The following is a 20,038-nucleotide window of genomic DNA, read 5'->3' as shown; positions in this document are numbered from 1 at the left end:
GTTGATCAATGCCACGTAGAATTAAGGCAGTTCTGAAGGTGAAAGGGGTCAAACACAGTATTAGTGTGTGTTCTTAATACTCCTTCAGGTGAGTGTATTTAGCCTACCTGGTTATGGTCTGGTCTCCTATTTTTGCAGGCTTTGAAGCATGTCAAAATCTAATCAAAACAAAAAGAGAAAAACACTTTTCTGCTAATTTTTTCTTTTTAAAAACCCCTCTCAAACAAAAACTATTTAAAGGCGCTCGGTTCAGTGTTGCCGAGTCTGGAACTGGCCTATTTTTAAACTGTTGATGTGGATTGCTACTTGGTAGCCTATAGTCCACAGGTTTAAGTAAGCAATATTACAAATATAACAATGCCATTCTGTAGAATACTGTTTTTTTTCCAATAGTGTCAGGAAAAACCACAGCAGCACTGTAGAAGCTGATTATACGCTATCGAAATTGACAAATTCTCCGACAGCTAAAAGATATGGTTTTTACAATCACAAACAACTGCTTAGAATAGATCTACGCTCCAAAACTTTGAAGCAGAAACATTGTGTAAGTTAAGAGAAAGCAGAGAAAAACTCACTCGCACCTGCAGTACTCTCAGCAAACTCAGAGAAAGAGGTTACAACGCATTGCAGATTTTAGTACACAAATAAACAAGACCTGAAACATTTTCTTCAGAAGTCAAAAACCTTTAAATAGAACGTCATGAATGTGTTGTGTCATCTAGCAACAACCTACACATCCCAGGATAAATGCTTCAGATAAAATCAAAAGGGCTACAGTCGCAAACTATTATTTGAACAGAAAAGCAAACACTGCATAGGCATGGAATACTGTATAAATAACCAATTAAAATTCTGAATGGATATGTCACCTTAAAAAAAAAGTGTGGAAAGGTCACTCCCTTAATCACTAAAAAGTTAACCTCAATTCAACACAACCTTACAATATTCCACTGTGGCCAATGAAGCCGTCTGCACAATGAATCTCATCTAGCCTACATTTTGTTATAAATTAGTTTAGATCAAGATTTGAGAGTGGATTCAACTTAAATGTATTTGCTTGGCTAGTCAGTAAAACAAAAATATCCCAAATGATAAATTTGCAGTATTGAGCAATGCAGCCATTGGAAATAAACATTATGCTCTCAAAACAGTTGATATACCATTCTAGAAAATATGATTCTAGACCTGCCGTTGTCACACTGAAACCCTTTAAATACTTGAAGTAATGAACACCTGTATCATATGAGAAGTCACTTGGTTTGATGTAAGATTAGAAACCTAAAGAAATGGATGAAAACAAATCTTTAGCGCCACAAAACGCATGTAACAAATGTTGGACAAACCAGTCCTTCTTTCTGCTTTAGATATTGCTAGCAATGTCCTGTCATAGTCTAAGAAATTAAAGTAAGAAGCAGTGTTGACAGAACTTTAGTGCAAGAATTGTTGGGCAAGACCCAACCTCAAGACAGGGCACCCGTTACCCACATGCTAATAGCATTACAAACTAACCCAAGAGTCTGTAAAGAGCTTATTCTACAAGCAAAGTAGGGTTAACAAACCAACACATTCAGAAATATAAAATTTATTTTGTTACACAAAATCTTGGATCATGCAAACAGTTAAGAAACAGCCAAAATATAACCATCAGCCAGACCCCTCATCATCCAGGATGAAGAACCGGATCCCCCCCCGAGCCGGCTGACAGAATCAGATCCCCTCAGCATTATTCTGGGTTAAGGTGGAGTTGACAGAACCAGATCCCTCAGCATTATTCTGGGTTAAGGTGGAGTTGACAGAACCGGCTCCCTCAGCATTATTCTGGGTTAAGGTGGAGTTAACAGAACCGGATCCCTCAGCATTATTCTGGGTTAAGGTGGAGTTGACAGAACCGGATCCCTCAGCATTATTCTGGGTTAAGGTGGAGTTGACAGAACCAGATCCCTCAGCATCATCCTGGGTGAGGGTGGAGTTGACAGAACCGGATCCCTCAGCATCATTCTGGGTTAAGGTGGAGTTGACAGAACCGGATCCCTCAGCATTATTCTGGGTTAAGGTGGAGTTGACAGAACCGGATCCCTCAGTATTATTCTGGGTTAAGGTGGCGTTGACAGAACCAGACCTCTCAGTATTATTCTGGGTTAAGGTGGCATTGACAGAACCAGATCCCTCAGCATCATCCTGGGTGAGGGTGGAGTTGACAGAACCGGATCCCTCAGCATTATTCTGGGTTAAGGTGGCGTTGACAGAACCAGACCTCTCAGTATTATTCTGGGTTAAGGTGGCATTGACAGAACCAGATCCCTCAGCATCATCCTGGGTGAGGGTGGAGTTGTCAGAACCGGATCCCTCAGCATTATTCTTGGTTAAGGTGGCGTTGACAGAACCGGATCCCTCAGTATTATTCTGGGTTGAGGTGGCGTTGACAGAACCAGACCTCTCAGTATTATTCTGGGTTAAGGTGGCATTGACAGAACCAGATCCCTCAGCATCATCCTGGGTGAGGGTGGAGTTGACAGAACCGGATCCCTCAGCATTATTCTGGGTTAAGGTGGAGTTGACAGAACCGGATCCCTCAGTATTATTCTGGGTTAAGGTGGCGTTGACAGAACCAGACCTCTCAGTATTATTCTGGGTTAAGGTGGCATTGACAGAACCAGATCCCTCAGCATCATCCTGGGTGAGGGTGGAGTTGTCAGAACCGGATCCCTCAGCATTATTCTTGTTTAAGGTGGCGTTGACAGAACCGGATCTCTCAGTATTATTCTGGGTTAAGGTGGCATTGACAGAACCAGATCCCTCAGTATTATTCTGGGTTAAGGTGGCATTGACAGAACCAGATCCCTCAGCATCATCCTGGGTGAGGGTGGAGTTGTCAGAACCGGATCCCTCAGCATTATTCTTGGTTAAGGTGGCATTGACAGAACCGGATCCCTCGGTATTATTCTGGGTTAAGGTGGCGTTGATTGAACCAGATCCCTCAGCATCATCCTGGGTGAGGGTGGAGTTGACAGAACCGGATCCCTCAGCATTATTCTGGGTTAAGGTGGAGTTGACAGAACCAGATCCCTCAGCATTATTCTTGGTTAAGGTGGAGTTGACAGAACCGGATCCCTCGGTATTATTCTGGGTTAAGGTGGCGTTGACAGAACCAGATCCCTCAGCATCATCCTGGGTGAGGGTGGAGTTGACAGAACCGGATCCCTCAGCATTATTCTGGGTTAAGGGCGAGTTGACAGAACCGGATCCCTCAGTATTATTCTGGGTTAAGGGCGAGTTGACAGAACTGGATGCCTCAGTATTATTCTGGGTTAAGGGCGAGTTGACAGAAACGGATCCCTCAGTATTATTCTGGGTTAAGGTGGAGCTGACAGAACCAGATCCCTCAGCATTATTCTGGGTTAAGGTGGCGTTGACAGAACCAGATCCCTGAGCTAACACCAAAAGTAACAAGAACCATGCAAATGGGTTATTAAACTCATACTCTTTAACACAACAACAGAACATTAGATTAAGAAACACAAAGAGGTCTACAAACTTTTTCCAGCATTACTCCAGGAAGGATCCAAGGACACAGCTTCAATTGGGGAGCTGAAAACTGGAAAACACAGATATTAAACAAAAACAAATAATACAATTTACGTTAAGCAAACAAAAAAATAACTCACCATGCCACACCAACTGGTGATAAAGAACCATTAAAACGGTAACTTTAATCAAGCCCATTGTATAACACAACCCAAGCCACTAAAAAAAGCAAATGCCAGCAAAATGTCCAAACCAACCAAGTCTTTTAAAGCCAAACAGAACACCATTTGTACCACCTGGAGGACTCGTTAACTCATTATTGGAGCAAATCAGCTAATTAATGAGATCAATAATTAATCAATCACTCAGCATTGAAGCTGATGTTATATCCCATAGAACTGAAGTTTCAATGTTCATCTCTTGTGATTCATTGAGCTCTACTGAATGAAAACCCAACACACACACAGACACACACACACACACACACACACACACACACACACACAGGTTTGTTTCACTATATTAGTGAGGACATTACATAGACTTCCATTGATTTTATATCTGGTTAATGATACTTTCTATCCCCTAACCCAACCCCTATCCCTAAACCTACCCATCACAGAAACATGTGCAGAACAACAGATTTAAATACAAACATGTTTTGGCTGATTTATAAGCCTTTTAAACTAGTGAGGACCAGTCCAATGTCCTCACTAGTGGGTCATTTTCATGTTTTACTATATAAGTGAGGACATTTGTGTCCTCACAAGTATTGCCAAACAAGGAACACACACACACACACACACACACACACACACACACACACACACACACACACACACACACACACACACACACACAGAGTATTATTCCACATCAACTGGTAAAAAAGCACCAAATAAATGAATTATATCAGTTTTTCGTCCAGACAGATCCAGCATTTTGGGAGCCTGAAACCACTATTTTTAAAAACCCAGAATGGATAAATCTGAAAATTACACCGTTGTGTTTTCATGTGTACAGCCAATCCATACAAACACAAACAACTCTATGATATTTAAATATTTAAAAAAAAAACATTTAAAACAACCCAAACTCACCTATATACATATAGAATGCTGCTTTTGCTGCATAGTTCACAATTTTGTAAATGAAATTAAATAAATAAATCAACTCCATAGTGGATTCCAAGTGATCAAGGACTCATGATGTTCCAGTTCAGTCCATTGCAAATGTTCCATCAGAAGTGGGTCTGGGTCTGCTTAGTACAGTAGAGTTTCATTCATCCTTGAAAATGTATATTAAATGTGAAATATCATCTATAAACACTATGTCTGCGGACTGCTTATCTGGCGGCGCTCAATAATTGGGAAGAGGCCTGTCTTTATGTGTTTGGCTCCCGTTCACTTCTGGAAGGCTCTAGGACCACCACACTTGCACTCCTGTCTACGTCTCAGTGCCCCCTATCAGAATCCAGAGTTTCGAGAAGATCTGAAATACATGTTTTTCAGACACAAAAAATATATAAGGGGTATGGGTTTTTTTGGGGTGACAATTTTGAGTTTTTCTGATCTTCTTAAATCACTGGATTCCCATAGGTGGCACGGAAGCGTACACTGGAGCGCAAGTCTGGTGGCCCTACAGCCCTCAGGAGCCGAAACACAAAGGCATCCCATTTCCAATTTATGCAGTGGCACCCAAATAAGGGGCCCATGGACACTGCTTTTTCTATGCAAATTAAGAACTCATATTACTCAAAAGTTAGATGAATGTGTGCGGTTGAGGTTGCCTAGTACAGCAGAGGTGTTTTAATCCATGAAAATGTATATTAAATGTGAAATATCATCTATAAACAATGTGTCCGCAGACCGGTTATCTGGCGGCGCTCAATAATTGGGAAGAGGCATGTCTTTATGTTTTTGGCTCCTGTTCAGCTCTGGAAGGCTCTAGGGCCACCACACTTGCACTACTGTCTACGCCTCAGTGCCCCCTATCAGAATCTAGAGTTTCAAGAAGATCTGAGATACATGTTTTTCCGACACAAAAAATTTATAAGGGGTACCCCTTTGGGTTTTTTGGGGTGACAATTCTGTGTTTCTCTGATCTTCTCGAATCTCTGGATTCCCATAGGGGGCCTCTCTCATCACACTAGGTGAAGTAAACTAGGTACTGCCACCACAGTGTTTGTAGCTCTGTATAGCTGTGTTTGAATCTCTATTTGATATATTTTCTTTGTAATTTACACTGCTAAATATAACTTACTCATCACCATATAGTGTTTAATATAGCCTATCAATTTAAGTTTGACATTACTAGCTTTTAATCTAAATCATTACCACACGTTAGCTTTTCGCTAGCCTGGTAGCTTTCCATCCCAGCATCCAGGTCTCCTGTTTTCTGAGTTCTATAGACAACTGTGGTGAGTTGGATTATTAAAAAGACTCCATCAGACAACTGTGGTAAGTTTTGGATTCATCAACAAATACGGTAAGCCATGTCTTCTTCTCCTGTCATTGTCACTTGCACTGCATGCTACATGTTTAGCATATCTATCTCCGTTGGCGAACAGGGCTTCACATGTGATAAATGTAAGGAATTAATCAGGCTGACGGAGAAGATTTCAGATTTAGAGACACGCATCCAAGCTTTATGTGAGAGTAGTGAGAATGTAACAGCTTTAGATACTGCTTTGGATGCGACTAGCTTAGTGAACACTCATTGTTTGGTTCCGGCTGAGCCCGCGCAGCAGGGCTGGGTGACGATGAGAAAGCATAGTCGCGGATCAAAAAACCACTCTTCCGTTCCGATTAGAACATCAAACAGGTTCTCCCCACTCAGTGACGCACCCACTGAGGATCCTGTTGAAAGTGCCCTAGTTATTGGCGATTCTATTACACGGAATGTGAAAATAGAGACACCAGCCACCATAGTCACATGTTTCCCGGGAGCCAGAGCGCCTGACATCAAAGCAAATTTAAAAGTGCTGGCTAAAGCTAATCGTAAATTCTCTAAGATTATTATTCACGTTGGCACTAATGATGTTCGACTTCGCCAGTCGGAGATCACCAAAATTAACATTAAAGAGGTGTGTAAACTCGCAAGTACGATGTCAAAAGCCGTATATTTCTCTGGTCCTCTCCCCGCGAAAAGGAGTGATGAAATAGTTAGCAGATTATCATCACTCAATGGCTGGTTGTCTAAGTGGTGTCTGCAAAATAACATAGGGTTCATAGACAATTGGAAAAGTTTTTGGGGCAGACCTGACCTGTTGAAGATGGACGGCATTCATCCCTCCTGGGCTGGTGCTGCTCTTCTCTCTAGTAATTTGGCACATAGTCTTAGAGCTAAACCTTGACTCACTGGGGCCCAGGTCAGGAAGCAGACAAACTGGCTAAACCAACCGTCTGCTAGCTGTCTCACGTCACCAAAGTCAGCTAAATCCCAGCACATAGAGACTCTTTCACCTAGATATTATCACATAGAGACTGTGTCTGTTCCCCGAATTAGTAAATACAAAAAACCATCAAAACCATTCAACAGTAAAAATTTAATTGATGTCCAACAAATAAACAACAGATATAATACGGATGAACAATTGATAAAGCTTGGGTTGCTGAATATTCGATCCCTTTCGCCAAAAACGCTTGTTGTCAATGATATGATTATAGATCATAACTTAGATGTGCTGTGTTTGACAGAAACCTGGCTAAAACCTGACGATTACATTACTTTAAATGAGTGCACCCCCCGAGATTATTGTTACAAACATGAGCCACGTCTGAAAGGTAAAGGGGGAGGTGTGGCTGTAATTTATAATAATATTTTCAGTATTACTCAGAAGTCTAGTTTCAAATATAATTCCTTTGAAGTTTTGGTGCTTTATGTAACACTGTGTAGTGTAAATGATAAATCCCTTCTGACATTTGTGTTGGCTACTGTATACAGGCCACCAGGGCACAATACAGACTTTATCAAAGAATTTGCTGGTTTTGTATCGGAGTTAGTATTAGCTGTAGATAAAGTACTAATTGTTGGGGATTTTAATATCCACGTAGACAATGAAAAAGACGCATTGGGATTGGCATTTAGAGACATTCTAAACTCTATTGGAGTTAGACAACACGTATCGGGACCCACTCATCGCCTTAATCATACTTTAGATCTAATAATGTCACATGGAATAAATGTTGATACTGTTAAAATTCTGCAGCAGAGCGATGACATCTCAGATCATTACCTAATATCATGTATACTTAATTTACCTAAGGCTGCAAAGCCATCCCCTCGCTTCAAATATGGCAGGACGATAACCGCTGCGACCAAAGATTACTTTGAACATAATCTTTCTCATCAGTTCCATCTCCTCAGCATTACAGATAGCCAAGAGGAACTTGATGCTGCAACAGAAACTATTGACTCTCTCCTTACTAGCACTTTAGACATAGTTGCTCCCCGGCGCTTAAAGAAGATTAAAGCAAATAATCCAACGCCGTGATACAACGAGCACACTCGGGCCCTTAAAACAGCAGCCAGAAAAATGGAGCGCAGCTGGAAGAAAACAAAACTAGAGGTTTTTCGCAATTTGTGGAAAGAGAGCATGATTGCATACAGAAAGGCCATAAAAACTGCTAGATCTGCTTATTTCTCAACTCTTTTAGAAGAAAACAAACACAACCCTAAGTATTTATTCGATACAGTGGCTAAATTATCAAAAAATAAAGCTTCAGCTTCTGATGTTTGTAAACAACACAGCAGTAATGACTTTATGAACTTCTTTACTAGTAAGATTGATAATATTAGGAATAAAATTATAACCATGCAGCCGTCTATTACAGTATCACTTCAGACAGAGCGCTGTAGTGTCACTGAGGAAAAATTACACTCATTCACTGCTATAGGAGGAGAAGAATTGGCTAAACTTGTAAAATCATCAAAATCAACAACATGTATGCTTGACCCTATACCGACTAGGCTATTAAAAGAGATACTTCCAGAGGTCATAGATCCTCTGCTTAATATCATTAATTCATCTTTGACATTAGGATATGTACCGAAAACTTTTAAGTTGGCTATAATTAAACCACTTATTAAAAAAACGCAACTTGATCCTAAAGAATTAGTCAATTACAGGCCAATCTCGAATCTACCGTTTCTATCAAAAATACTAGAAAAGGCCGTGTCTTCACAATTATGTTCTTTTTTAGAAAGAAATGGTATATGTGAGGATTTCCAGTCAGGATTTAGACCGTATCATAGCACTGAGACTGCTCTAATTAGAGTTACAAATGATTTACTCTTATCATCTGATCGTGGTTGTATCTCTCTATTAGTGTTACTCGATCTTAGCGCTGCATTTGATACTATCGATCACAATATTCTTCTGAATAGACTTGAGTTATGTTGGCGTTAGTGGAACTGCTTTGGCATGGTTTAAATCGCACTTATCTGACCGTTATCAGTTTGTAGCAGTAAATGAAGAGATGTCACACCGATCACATGTTCAGTATGGGGTACCGCAAGGCTCAGTGTTAGGACCGCTGCTCTTCACCCTGTATCTGCTCCACTGGGAGATATCATTAGGAAACATGGCGTTAGTTTTCATTGTTATGCTGACGATACTCAGCTCTATATTTCCTCACGCCCTGATGAAACCTACCAATTCACAAGATTAACAGAATGCATAGCTGATATAAAAAATTGGATGAATAGTAATTTTCTGCAACTTAATTCAGATAAAACTGAATTTTTAATTATTGGACAGAAAAGCTCCACAAGTAGTAACCGAGAATACTGTCTAACACTTGATGACTGCTCTGTCAAGCCCTCGCCGTCAGTGAGGAACCTGGGTGTGCTCTTTGATACCAATCTTTCATTTGAAAGCCACGTTTCTAGCATTTGTAAAACCGCATTCTATCATCTTAAAAATATATCTAAATTACGGCACATGCTTTCAATGCAAAATGCTGAACAGTTAGTACATGCATTCATGAGCTCAAGGCTAGATTATTGTAATGCTCTACTGGGTGGTTGCCCTGCTCGCTTAATAAACAAACTCCAGCTAGTCCAAAATGCAGCAGCTAGAGTTCTTACTAGAACCAGGAAGTATGATCATATTAGTCCAGTTCTGTCAACACTGCACTGGCTCCCTATTAAACATCGCAGACATTTTAAAATCTTGCTTATTACTTACAAAGCACTAAATAGTTTAGCTCCCCGGTACTTAAGCGAGCTCTTAACGCATTATACCCCATCACGTCGATTGCGGTCTCAAAACTCTGGCCAGTTGATCATACCTAGAATATCTAAATCAACTGCAGGCGGTCGATCATTTTCCTATTTAGCTCCTAAATTGTGGAATAGTCTTCCTAGCATTGTTCGGGAAGCAGACACACTCTGTCAGTTTAAATCTAGACTAAAAACACATCTCTTTACTATGGCATACACATAGAACATTTTTAACTTTCATTATTCAGATCAATTGACTGATTGTTAGGCTGCATTAACTAGGTCAGCCGGAACCGGGAACACTTCCCATAACACCTGATGTACTCGTTACATCATAAAAAGAGTGACATCTACGCTAATGTTAGTCTCTCTGTTTATCCCGAGGTTTATCCCGGATCTGGGCCCTGTCCGGATCGGATGGTGGACCTGCCTGGACATGACCAGCTCATCCTGGAGTGTCTGCTGAGCCGTGTCAATTGGTGTCTCCTCTGAATTTGCCTCACTGGCACAACATGCTCAAAACCCGTCTTCGGCGCAATAATTCCGATCTTTCATGTATTCATACTCTTGTGTAATTGACGCCCCATCCTAACTAAATCTGTCTCTTCCGTGATACCCTGAAAATTTTGAATAATCCGATCTAGTATGATTTCCGACCTGTAAGGTTGCCAGAATAATAATCTTACACGGTGTGTTAATAGGCCAGAGGAGAACTGGCACCCCGACTGAGTCTGGTTTCTCCCAAGGTTTATTTTTCTCCATCACGCCCTGATGGAGTTTTGGTTCCTTTCCACTGTCGCCTTTGGCTTGGCTTGCTCAGTTGGGGACACTAAAAATATGATTAAAGTTATTCAACTTATTATACAAATAAAATGTATGAATGAGGTCTTATTTAATTCTATAAACTATAATACTGATCTGCCAACATTGTCGCTATATGATAAATTAAAATAAGCTGATAACATCACAGTTTTCTCCAGTACGACTGTACAGCCAAATCTAATTTTGTCGCAATATTATCCTGTTTGACACTGAAGCTGCTTTGACACAATCGTGATTGTAAAAGCGCTATATAAATAAAGTTGATTGATTGATTGATACTGCACACTATATAAAGTACACTAGGTAGTACACCCTAGGTGAAGCAAACTAGGTAGTGCACACTAGTTGAAGTACACTAGGTAGTGCACACTTGGTGAAGTACACTAGATAGTGCACACTAGATGAAGTAAACTAGGTAGTGCACACTAGATGAAGTAAACTAGGTAGTGCACACAAGGTGAAGTGCACTAGGTAGTGCACACTATGTGAAGTACACTAGGTAATGCACACTAGGTGAAGTACACTAGGTGAAGTACACTAGGTAGTGGACATTAGGTGAAGTACACTAGGCAGTTATGGGTAACAGTTTACTTGAAGGGGTGTCCATAAGACTGACATGACACCTTCATAATCATGACATGACATGTGTCATGAATATGAAGGAGTTTTTATGCATGTTTATAACAACTGTCATTAAGTGTCATTCGCTTAATTATGTCATTTTTAATGCAATGATGACATTTCGGAGATGTCTTTGTTATGACAACTTGACATAAACCAATACATCATAACCTGTCAGTGTCTTTGTCATGACAACTTGACATTACCAAGACAACATAACCTGTCATAAACAGACATGAAATGACATAGCAGATTAATTATCAAATTTAAGAAACTACTTAGCTTTTTGGGTTTACATTACATTAGTTGCTAGGCAACGTGGGGGAGAGGACGCTGGCGTTGTCTGTTCGCCGCTTCTCCACCCACAAATCATGTTAACTTTACTATTAAATTTAGATTTGATTTTATTTTCTTATTTTTGTGACTAGTCTAACAGTCAGAGCTACAATTGGGACTGTTGCTGATTGCTGGCAGCCACTGAGAGGACGTTGTTCGCCGTTTTTTCACCGCTTCTCTTCTGTTTTTGTTTGAATTTGTGGTTGGTTTTGGTTTGAAGGACATTTGATGTTGCTCGCTGCGGCTGCTCTCTCTTCTGGGTGTCGGCTGCTCACTGGTGGTCTCCCTCGGGCTTGAACTGCATGGTGGCTGAAGTTTGCTCCATGCTAGCGTCATCAGCGTCCGGCATGATGTTGAGATGTAATTTTTACTTGTTATTCATGTATTGATATTTTTCCCTTTGTTGCACTTTGAGATTCTTCGGAATGAAAAGTGCTTTATAAATAAAATCTATTATTATTATTATTATTATTAAACTGTCATGTGGTTGGTTTTGACGTTGGCTGTCATTAGGCTATCATGTCATGATTTTTTTATAAATTTAATTTGTCATTAACATGTCATTAAGTGTCAATACTCTGTCAAATTATTTTATAACAGTGTCATGAATATTTAGCTTGACCTGAAATATGGCATCATGGAGGTAATCGTACAGAGTCATTAAAAACTATTAATATAACTCAAAATGATAGCGTGGCATAGACATATACACCTATATGATGATGTCTATGGTGGCACCACTGGTTATGTGTACGCTGTAACAGTTGTTGGCAGAGCCTCAGTCAGGTTAGTTTGTTTAGGTGTTTAATGTCAATTCAGTTTGCAGTAAGTAAAAACAATTCACAACAACGTTATTTTGGGTTTATTATACTTTATTTAAACTTTCGCTCACTCTTTAACGAATAGTTTGAGTTTATTCTTACCATTTCTTTGTTTGTCTGTTTGTTATGTCGGAGTCCCGTGTGCTGGTGCACCGTCAAAAGGGGTTCGGGCGGAAACGTTGGCCCTAGATATAATGTTCCGCCTAGGCTGTAGCGGCAACCATTCCTTGTTCAGCCCGGGGTGGGGCTCTAAAGACTATTCCTCTTATTTTTATACATCGGAAGATCATTTATAAAGTGAAGTAATTTGACAAAGTGTTATTTTTCTGTGTTTGTTTATGTGTGCATATGATGTTGATATATAAATGTTTATTTTGTGTAATGGCCATTATTTGTGTACGTGTTTTCCCCTTTTTGCGTTAATTGGTGCTGGTCACCTTTGTATAAATTCATGCTTTGTGTTTTTAAGAGTCAGTTCTGTGAGAGGGCAGGTCTTAAAAATTAAATGATTGATTTTATTTCTCGAACTCCTTTTCATATTTTTAAGACATTTGAAATTGTCTATTATCTAACCTTCTGTTGAAGCTGGTGGTTTTATTTTTAGACTTAAAAAATAAAATAAAACATTATGAACTGAAAAATATTAATGATGCTGTTATTAAAAAATTATTTGACAGCGTATTAACACCTAATTACATTTTAATGACAAATTAAACTTGTGCCACTGAAAAAAATGTATGACATTATAATGGCCTCAGTCAACATCAAAACCAACCACATAACAGTTTAAGGTTAACCCTATAAGATAAGTAGTTTCTTAAATTTGATAATCTGTTATGTCATGTTTATGACAGGTTATGTTGTCTTGGTAATGTCAAGTTGTCATGACAAAGACACTGACAGGTTATGATGTATTGGTTTATGTCAAGTTGTCATAACAAAGACAACTCCGAAATGTCATCATTGCATTAAAAATGACATAATTAAGCGAATGACACTTAATGACAGTTGTCATAAACATGCACAAAAACTCCTTCATATTCATGACACGTGTCATGTCATGATTATGACATGTATCAAAAAACATCTGTATCAAAAAATGTCTCAAAAAACATCTTTTGTATATTCCCAGGCAATAGTCTATTTCTTACTTTAAACATGAATACAGCAATTTGATATTCAATTTGGTCATAATATTTTAATAATCTCGACTGCCAAAATAATGAATTTGTATGTTCACAAAATCCAACATTATGAATAATTCTCATAGCTCGTTTTTGCATTATTACTAACGGCTGTAGTGAATATCGGTAAGTGCTTCCCCACACCTCTACACAGTAGTTCAAATACGGTAACACTAATGAACAATACAAGATGCGAAGAGATTTAACATCCAGTATATACTTAGCTCTAGCCAGAATTGCGATACTTTTAGACAGTTTGGTTTGAATGTATTTTATGTGAGGCTTCCAACAGATCTTTTCATCTATGATTACTCCGAGAAACTTATTTTCATGTACTCTTTCTAAGTTAAACCCCTCTATCTGTATTTGTACTTGTTGATTTGGCTTACAGTTTCCAAATATCATGAACGTTGTTTTACTCAAATTTATCGATAATCTATTAATATCCAACCATTGTTTTATTTTCCTAAATTCTGAGGTGATTAATTCTGAAAGTAGCTTTAAGTTGTCTCCTGAACCAAATATATTGGTGTCATCTGCAAATAGTACAAACTTCAATACTTCCGATACTTTACAAATATCATTAATATAAAGTAAAAATAACTTTGGTCCTAACACTGACCCCTGTGGGACACCACATTTCATGCCCAAACATTCAGATGAATGCTCTCCTATTTTCACAAATTGCTGTCTGTCTCTCAGATAACTGGTTACCCAATTTAAAACTACCCCCCTGATCCCCATGCGTTCTAGTTTACTGATTAATATTTCATGATTTATTGTGTCAAATGCTTTTTTTAGATCAATAAATACCCCAACTGCACATTTATTTTGATCTGTAGCGTTTGTTATTTCTTCAATGAGTTCTGTTAATGCTAATGCTGTTGAGTTTTTTTTCCTAAATCCATATTGACTATCTGAAAGTAATTTATTTTTATCAATAAATTTCTCTAATCTATTATTAAATAATTTTTCAAGGATCTTTGCAAATTGTGATAATAGAGAGATTGGCCTGTAATTTGTGAATTGGTGTCTGTTTCCATTTTTATATATTGGAGTAACTTTTGCTATTTTCATTTTTGTTGGAAATGTACCTGTTAAAAACGATAAATTGCAAATGTTCATTAATGGTTTGGCAATCCCCTCGATTACTTTTTTTATAATTAATATATCTATTCCATCATGATCAGTGGATGTTTTGTTTTTACATTCTTTAACAATATTTATTATTTCTTTTTCATCAACTGCTGTCAAAAATATTGAGTTAGGATTTCTATCTACTAAATTGTTATATCTACTTTCTAATGTTTGTGGAACTGGAATTTGCTCTGCTAAGTTTGGACCCACATTTACAAAAAAATTATTAAACTTATTAACCACCTCCTCCATATCATTGATGTTTTCATCATTATCAGTGAAATGATGTGGATAATTATCCCGTTTGGTATTATTTTTAATTATTTTATTTAAGATGTTCCACATACCTTTAATATTATTTTTGTTGTTATCTAGTAGTTTTGCATAATAGTCTTTCTTACAAATTCTCATAATATTCGTTAACTTGTTCTTATATTTCTTATATCTATTTTCGGCCTCTATTGTTCTGTGTTTCATAAAGTCTCTATAAAATGTATTTTTCTTTTTACAAGCATTTTTCAATCCCTTAAAGATCCACGGTCTATCATTTTGTCTTTGTTTCCTGCTCAATATTTTGATTGGGCAGTTTTTATCATATAATAGTTTAAATATTTTTAGGAATTGTTCATATGCTTTATCTACATCTTTTTCGTTATCCATAAACGTCCAATCTTGTGCTAGCAAATCAACTTTCAATGCCTCCATTGTTTCTTCTGTTCTGACCCTCTTAAAGAATATTTTTTTATCTTGTCTTTTTAAACTATAGTTATTATCATACACTATAAAAATTGGTAGGTGGTCACTGATATCATTAATCAGTAAACCACTCACTATTTCATTTTGTATAATATTTGTAAATATATTATCTATTAGCGTCGCGCAATGAGACGTTATTCGACTGGGCCTAGTAATCTGAGGATATAGCCCTAAACTAAACACGGTGTTAATAAAATCCTCTGTCCTTTTATGATTTTTTGGGTTTAACAAATCAATATTGAAATCCCCACAGATGAACACAATTCTTTGACTAGTCATTGTAAATGTTTCTTCCATCCATTCCTTAAATGTATCAATATTCGAACTTGGTGACCTATATACACAACTTACAATTATATTTTTCTTTTTTTCCATACTTATTTCTATTGTAACACATTCCAACAGATTGTCCACTACCAGTGACATTTTTTCCACCACTTTATAATTTAAATCCTTGTCCACATATAATGTAACCCCACCTCCATTCTTATTTACTCTGTTAATTGAAAACATTTCATATCCCTCTATTTCAAAATCTGACCCTTTTTCACTGTTTATCCACGTTTCAGTTACTGCGATTATATTAAAGTGCTGTTTCAGTTGTTTAAGATAGTGTTTAATACTGTGAAAGTTGGCATAGAGACTTCTACTATTAAAGTGTATAATAGATAGCTGCTGCTCAGTCTTAATTGAACTATTAAAATTTTCCTCAGTGTAATAGTGACATTTATTGTTGATGCCAGCAAAGAAGTTGTTTACCGGATCAATGTCATTTTCTATATCCTGTGCATTGTAATCCGTGTACTGCAAAGAGTTCAGTTCCAATTGCTCATATTCAACCAATCTTTGTAGTAAATGCCCATCTCCGTTATGTGTTATTTTATTTTGCGACATAGTGAAATTAGAATTTCAGCATGATATTTGCCTACCTGTTTATGTGTTGATGTTAGCTGGCTTTGTTTGTTTTGGTACACTGGACCGGGGATAAATAATCAGTTTATCCTGCCGTAAAAAGGCAATGTCCCCCTTTTCTCTCGCCGCTCTTAGTTCCGGCATGAGATCTTTTCTTTTCCTTCTGACTGCCTCTGTAAAATCTTCATTGATGTATATTCTGGAACCTTTTAGATGTTTGGATCTTTGTAGTATTTCCGTTCTGTCCTTGTGTCTTAGGAGTTTTACCACGATTTGCCTCGGTCGGTCTCCACCCGGTTTTCCTATACGGTGAGCCCTCTCTACCTCCACCTCGTGTTGCAGCTGTAATTTTTCCTTCACAACTTTTTGTATCTTCTCCTCCGTCTCTGACCAAGTCTTTCCTTGTGACTCCTGTATCCCATCGAATACCAGATTATTTCGCCTGATTTGGCTCTCCAGATACTCCATTTTGTCTGAGACCGGCATCAAACTGTCACATATTTTAAAAATATCATTTTGTATCGAGGTACTGCGTTCCTTCAGATCTTTTATCTCACTTTTAATATCATCCACTTCTTTTTGTGTATACTGCAAGCTAGTTTTTATTTCTTGCATTTCCTTGGATATTGACTCTAATCTCGAGTTAGTGGAGTCCATAATTAGCTTGACAAAGCCATTGAAATTGCTATGTTGTTGTTCCAGTAATGCGGTGAACATTTCCTTTTGTTGCTGCAACATTTCATTTACACAACTGATAGTCACATATTCTTCTTCTTGCTTTGTCTCCTTTTTTGGCGGCATGTTTTGTTGTTATCCGTAAACTGCGCGTTGTTCAAAACGAGTCAATCAGTGAAACCTTTGTTTTCAAACACGCGTCCAAACTCCTGTAGGAAAATGGGAGCGCTCCTTTGTTAAGAGTAATAACATTTGTTAGTGGTTATTTTGAATTTATGCATGTATGTATATGGCATGTGGAGGTATGTGTATGTGTCGGTGGATATAGGGGTATAGGTATATATATGAGTGTATGTATGTATAAATACAAATGTGTACATGAGTATGTATATGTGTTGATGTATATATGTGTATGAGTAGGCGTAGGCATATGCATGTTATTTAAGGAAAAATAATAATTAAAGGGGTAGGAGTATATAAGTTTTACTTCATCCTACTCCTTTTTCGTTCATGGGATAGAATTAATTTTTTTTTTTTGTCTTTCACCTTTATTTGTTTCTTTTGTTAATGTCTGAATATTTTTGTATTTATATTTCTCTCATGTTCGAAAATAAACAAATAAAACTAAAGGTGTCATGTCAGTCTTATGCACACCCCTTCAAGTAAAGTGTTACCCAGTTATGTTTAGTTACAGGTAGTGCACACTAGGTGAAGTACACTAGGTAGTTAAGGTTAGTTATCCTCTATAATCCCGCCTCTTGAGTGATACCCAGAAATTTTGAATATTGTGATCTAATATGTTTTCTGACCTGTAAGGTTGCCAGAATAATAATCATACACGGTGTGTTAATAGGCCAGAGGAGAACTGGCACCCCGACTGAGTCTGGTTTCTCTTAAGGTTTATTTTTCTCTATCATGCCCTGATGGAGTTTTGGTTACGCAGTAACAGCTGCGTGGCCTGAGCGCGGGGATCTGGTGGTGGAACTCGTTGGGCGGCGCGGTTCCACAATTTGCCTCCGTGAGATGCTTTAACAACACTTCCATGACTAAGGAGGAGCAGCTGCCTGGAAAGACACCAAGTGAAGGGGAAAAAAGTTTTTAAAAATGACAGACACGGCCAAAATTAATTTGGGCGGGTTTGCTTGTCGGTGTTTCCTCCCAAATCTGCCCGCATTCTCCACCAGTATTACGGGGTGAGGAATCACGCATCAGAAGCGCATTGCAATAGTCAAGTCTAGAAATGAGCAGGGCTTGGACAAGAAGCTGTGTTGCATGCTATGTAAGGAACAGTCTGATCTTCCTGATGTTGTGCAACACAAACCTGCATGACCGAGCTGTCTTTGAGATGTGGTTTTTGAAGGACAGCTGGTAAAATCGTGTTGTATGGTCAGATTAGCAGGGAAGACGAGCAGCTCAGTCTTTGCTAAATTGAGCTGCAGGTGATGTTTTTTCATCCATGCCGAGATGTCCGCCAGACAGCTTGAGATTCGTGCAGCTACTGTCGGATCATCTGGTTCAAAGGAGAGGTAGAGCTTGTGTGTCATCAGCATAACAATGATATGAGAGGCCATGTGCCTGAATAATGGGTCCCAGTGATGTAGTGTAAATGGAGAAGAGGAGAGGTCCAAGCAGTGAGCCCTGAGGAACCCCCGTGGTCAGTTGATATGTTTTTTGGATACCTCTCCTCTCCAGGCAACCTTAAAAAAGCTACCTGTGAGATAGGACTCAAACCAGTGGAGTGGAGTCCCTGTGATGCCCAGTGATGAGAGGGTGGATAGGAGAATCTGATGATTCACAGTGTCAAAGGCAGCAGACAGATCAAGGAGGATGAGGACTGATGATTTGGATGCAGCTTTAGCCAGCCGCAGGGCTTCAGTAACTGACAATAATGCCGTCTCAGCTGAGTGGCCCTTTTTGAAACCTGACTGGTTTACGTCCAGTTGATTAGACTGTGAGAGGAAAGATGAGACCTGGAGACTTTAAAACAACTCTTTCAAGTGTTTTCGCTATGAATGGTAGGAGAGAAACAGGTCTGTAGGTCAAGTGACATCAATGGAATGGCTGTTGAGTGTGTCTCCAGTTTCAAGTTCCTTGAATTTGGCCTAAACAGAATGAGAACATGGATCCATCATGCCTTGTTACCACTGTGCAGGCTGGTGGTGGTGGTGTAATGGTGTGGGGGATGTTTTCTTGGCACACTTCAGGCCCCTTACTGCCAATTGGGCATCGTTTAAATGCCACGGTCTACCTGAGCATTGTTTCTGACCATGTCCATCCCTTTATGACCACCATGTACCCATCCTCTGGTGGCTACTTCCAGCAGGATAATGCACCATGTCACAAAGCTCCAATCATTTCAAATTGGTTTCTTGAACATGACAATGAGTTGACTGAACTAAAATGGCCGCCACAGTCACCAGATCTCAACCCAATAGAGCATCTTTTGGATGTGGTGGAACGGGAGCTTCGTGCCCTGGATGTGCATCCCACAAATCTCCATCAACTGCAAGATGCTCTCCTATCAATATGGGCCAACATTTCTAAAGAATGCTTTCAGCAGCTTGTTGATCAATGCCACGTAGAATTAAGGCAGTTCTAAAGGGGAAAGGGGGTCAAACACAGTATTAGTGTGTGTTCTTAATACTCCTTCAGGTGAGTGTATTTAGCCTACCTGGTTATGGTCTGGTCTCCTATTTTTGCAGGCTTTGAAGCATGTCAAAATCTAATCAAAACAAAAAGAGAAAAACACTTTTCTGCTAATTTTTTCTTTTTAAAAACCCCTCTCAAACAAAAACTATTTAAAGGCGCTCGGTTCAGTGTTGCCGAGTCTGGAACTGGCCTATTTTTACACTGTTGATGTGGATTGCTACTTGGTAGCCTATAGTCCACAGGTTTAAGTAAGCAATATTACAAATATAACAATGCCATTCTGTACAATACTTTTTTTTTTCCAATAGTGTCAGGAAAAACCACAGCAGCACTGTAGAAGCTGATTATACGCTATCAAAATTGACAAATTCTCCG

At 38.7% G+C, this 20,038-nt stretch overlaps 1 protein-coding gene across 1 annotated transcript; it reads right to left on the bottom strand.

The window, feature by feature from the left end:
- Positions 1-1,707: 1,707 nt before the first annotated feature.
- Positions 1,708-18,585, bottom strand: LOC137079126 (mucin-21-like). The gene is made up of 4 exons (XM_067447089.1): positions 18,336-18,585; positions 16,648-16,812; positions 3,536-3,595; positions 1,708-3,482 (listed from the first exon to the last, which is right to left on the bottom strand). The coding sequence occupies exons 1-4, from the start codon at positions 18,583-18,585 to the stop codon at positions 1,708-1,710; spliced, it is 2,250 nt and encodes a 749-aa protein (XP_067303190.1).
- Between the last annotated feature and the right edge of the window lie 1,453 nt (positions 18,586-20,038).

This window comes from Pseudorasbora parva, chromosome 6 (assembly GCF_024679245.1).
Source record: "Pseudorasbora parva isolate DD20220531a chromosome 6, ASM2467924v1, whole genome shotgun sequence".
NCBI lineage: Eukaryota > Metazoa > Chordata > Actinopteri > Cypriniformes > Gobionidae > Pseudorasbora > Pseudorasbora parva.
The sequence above is the reverse complement of the archived record's forward strand: the minus strand, read 5'-3'. Positions and strand labels throughout refer to the sequence as shown.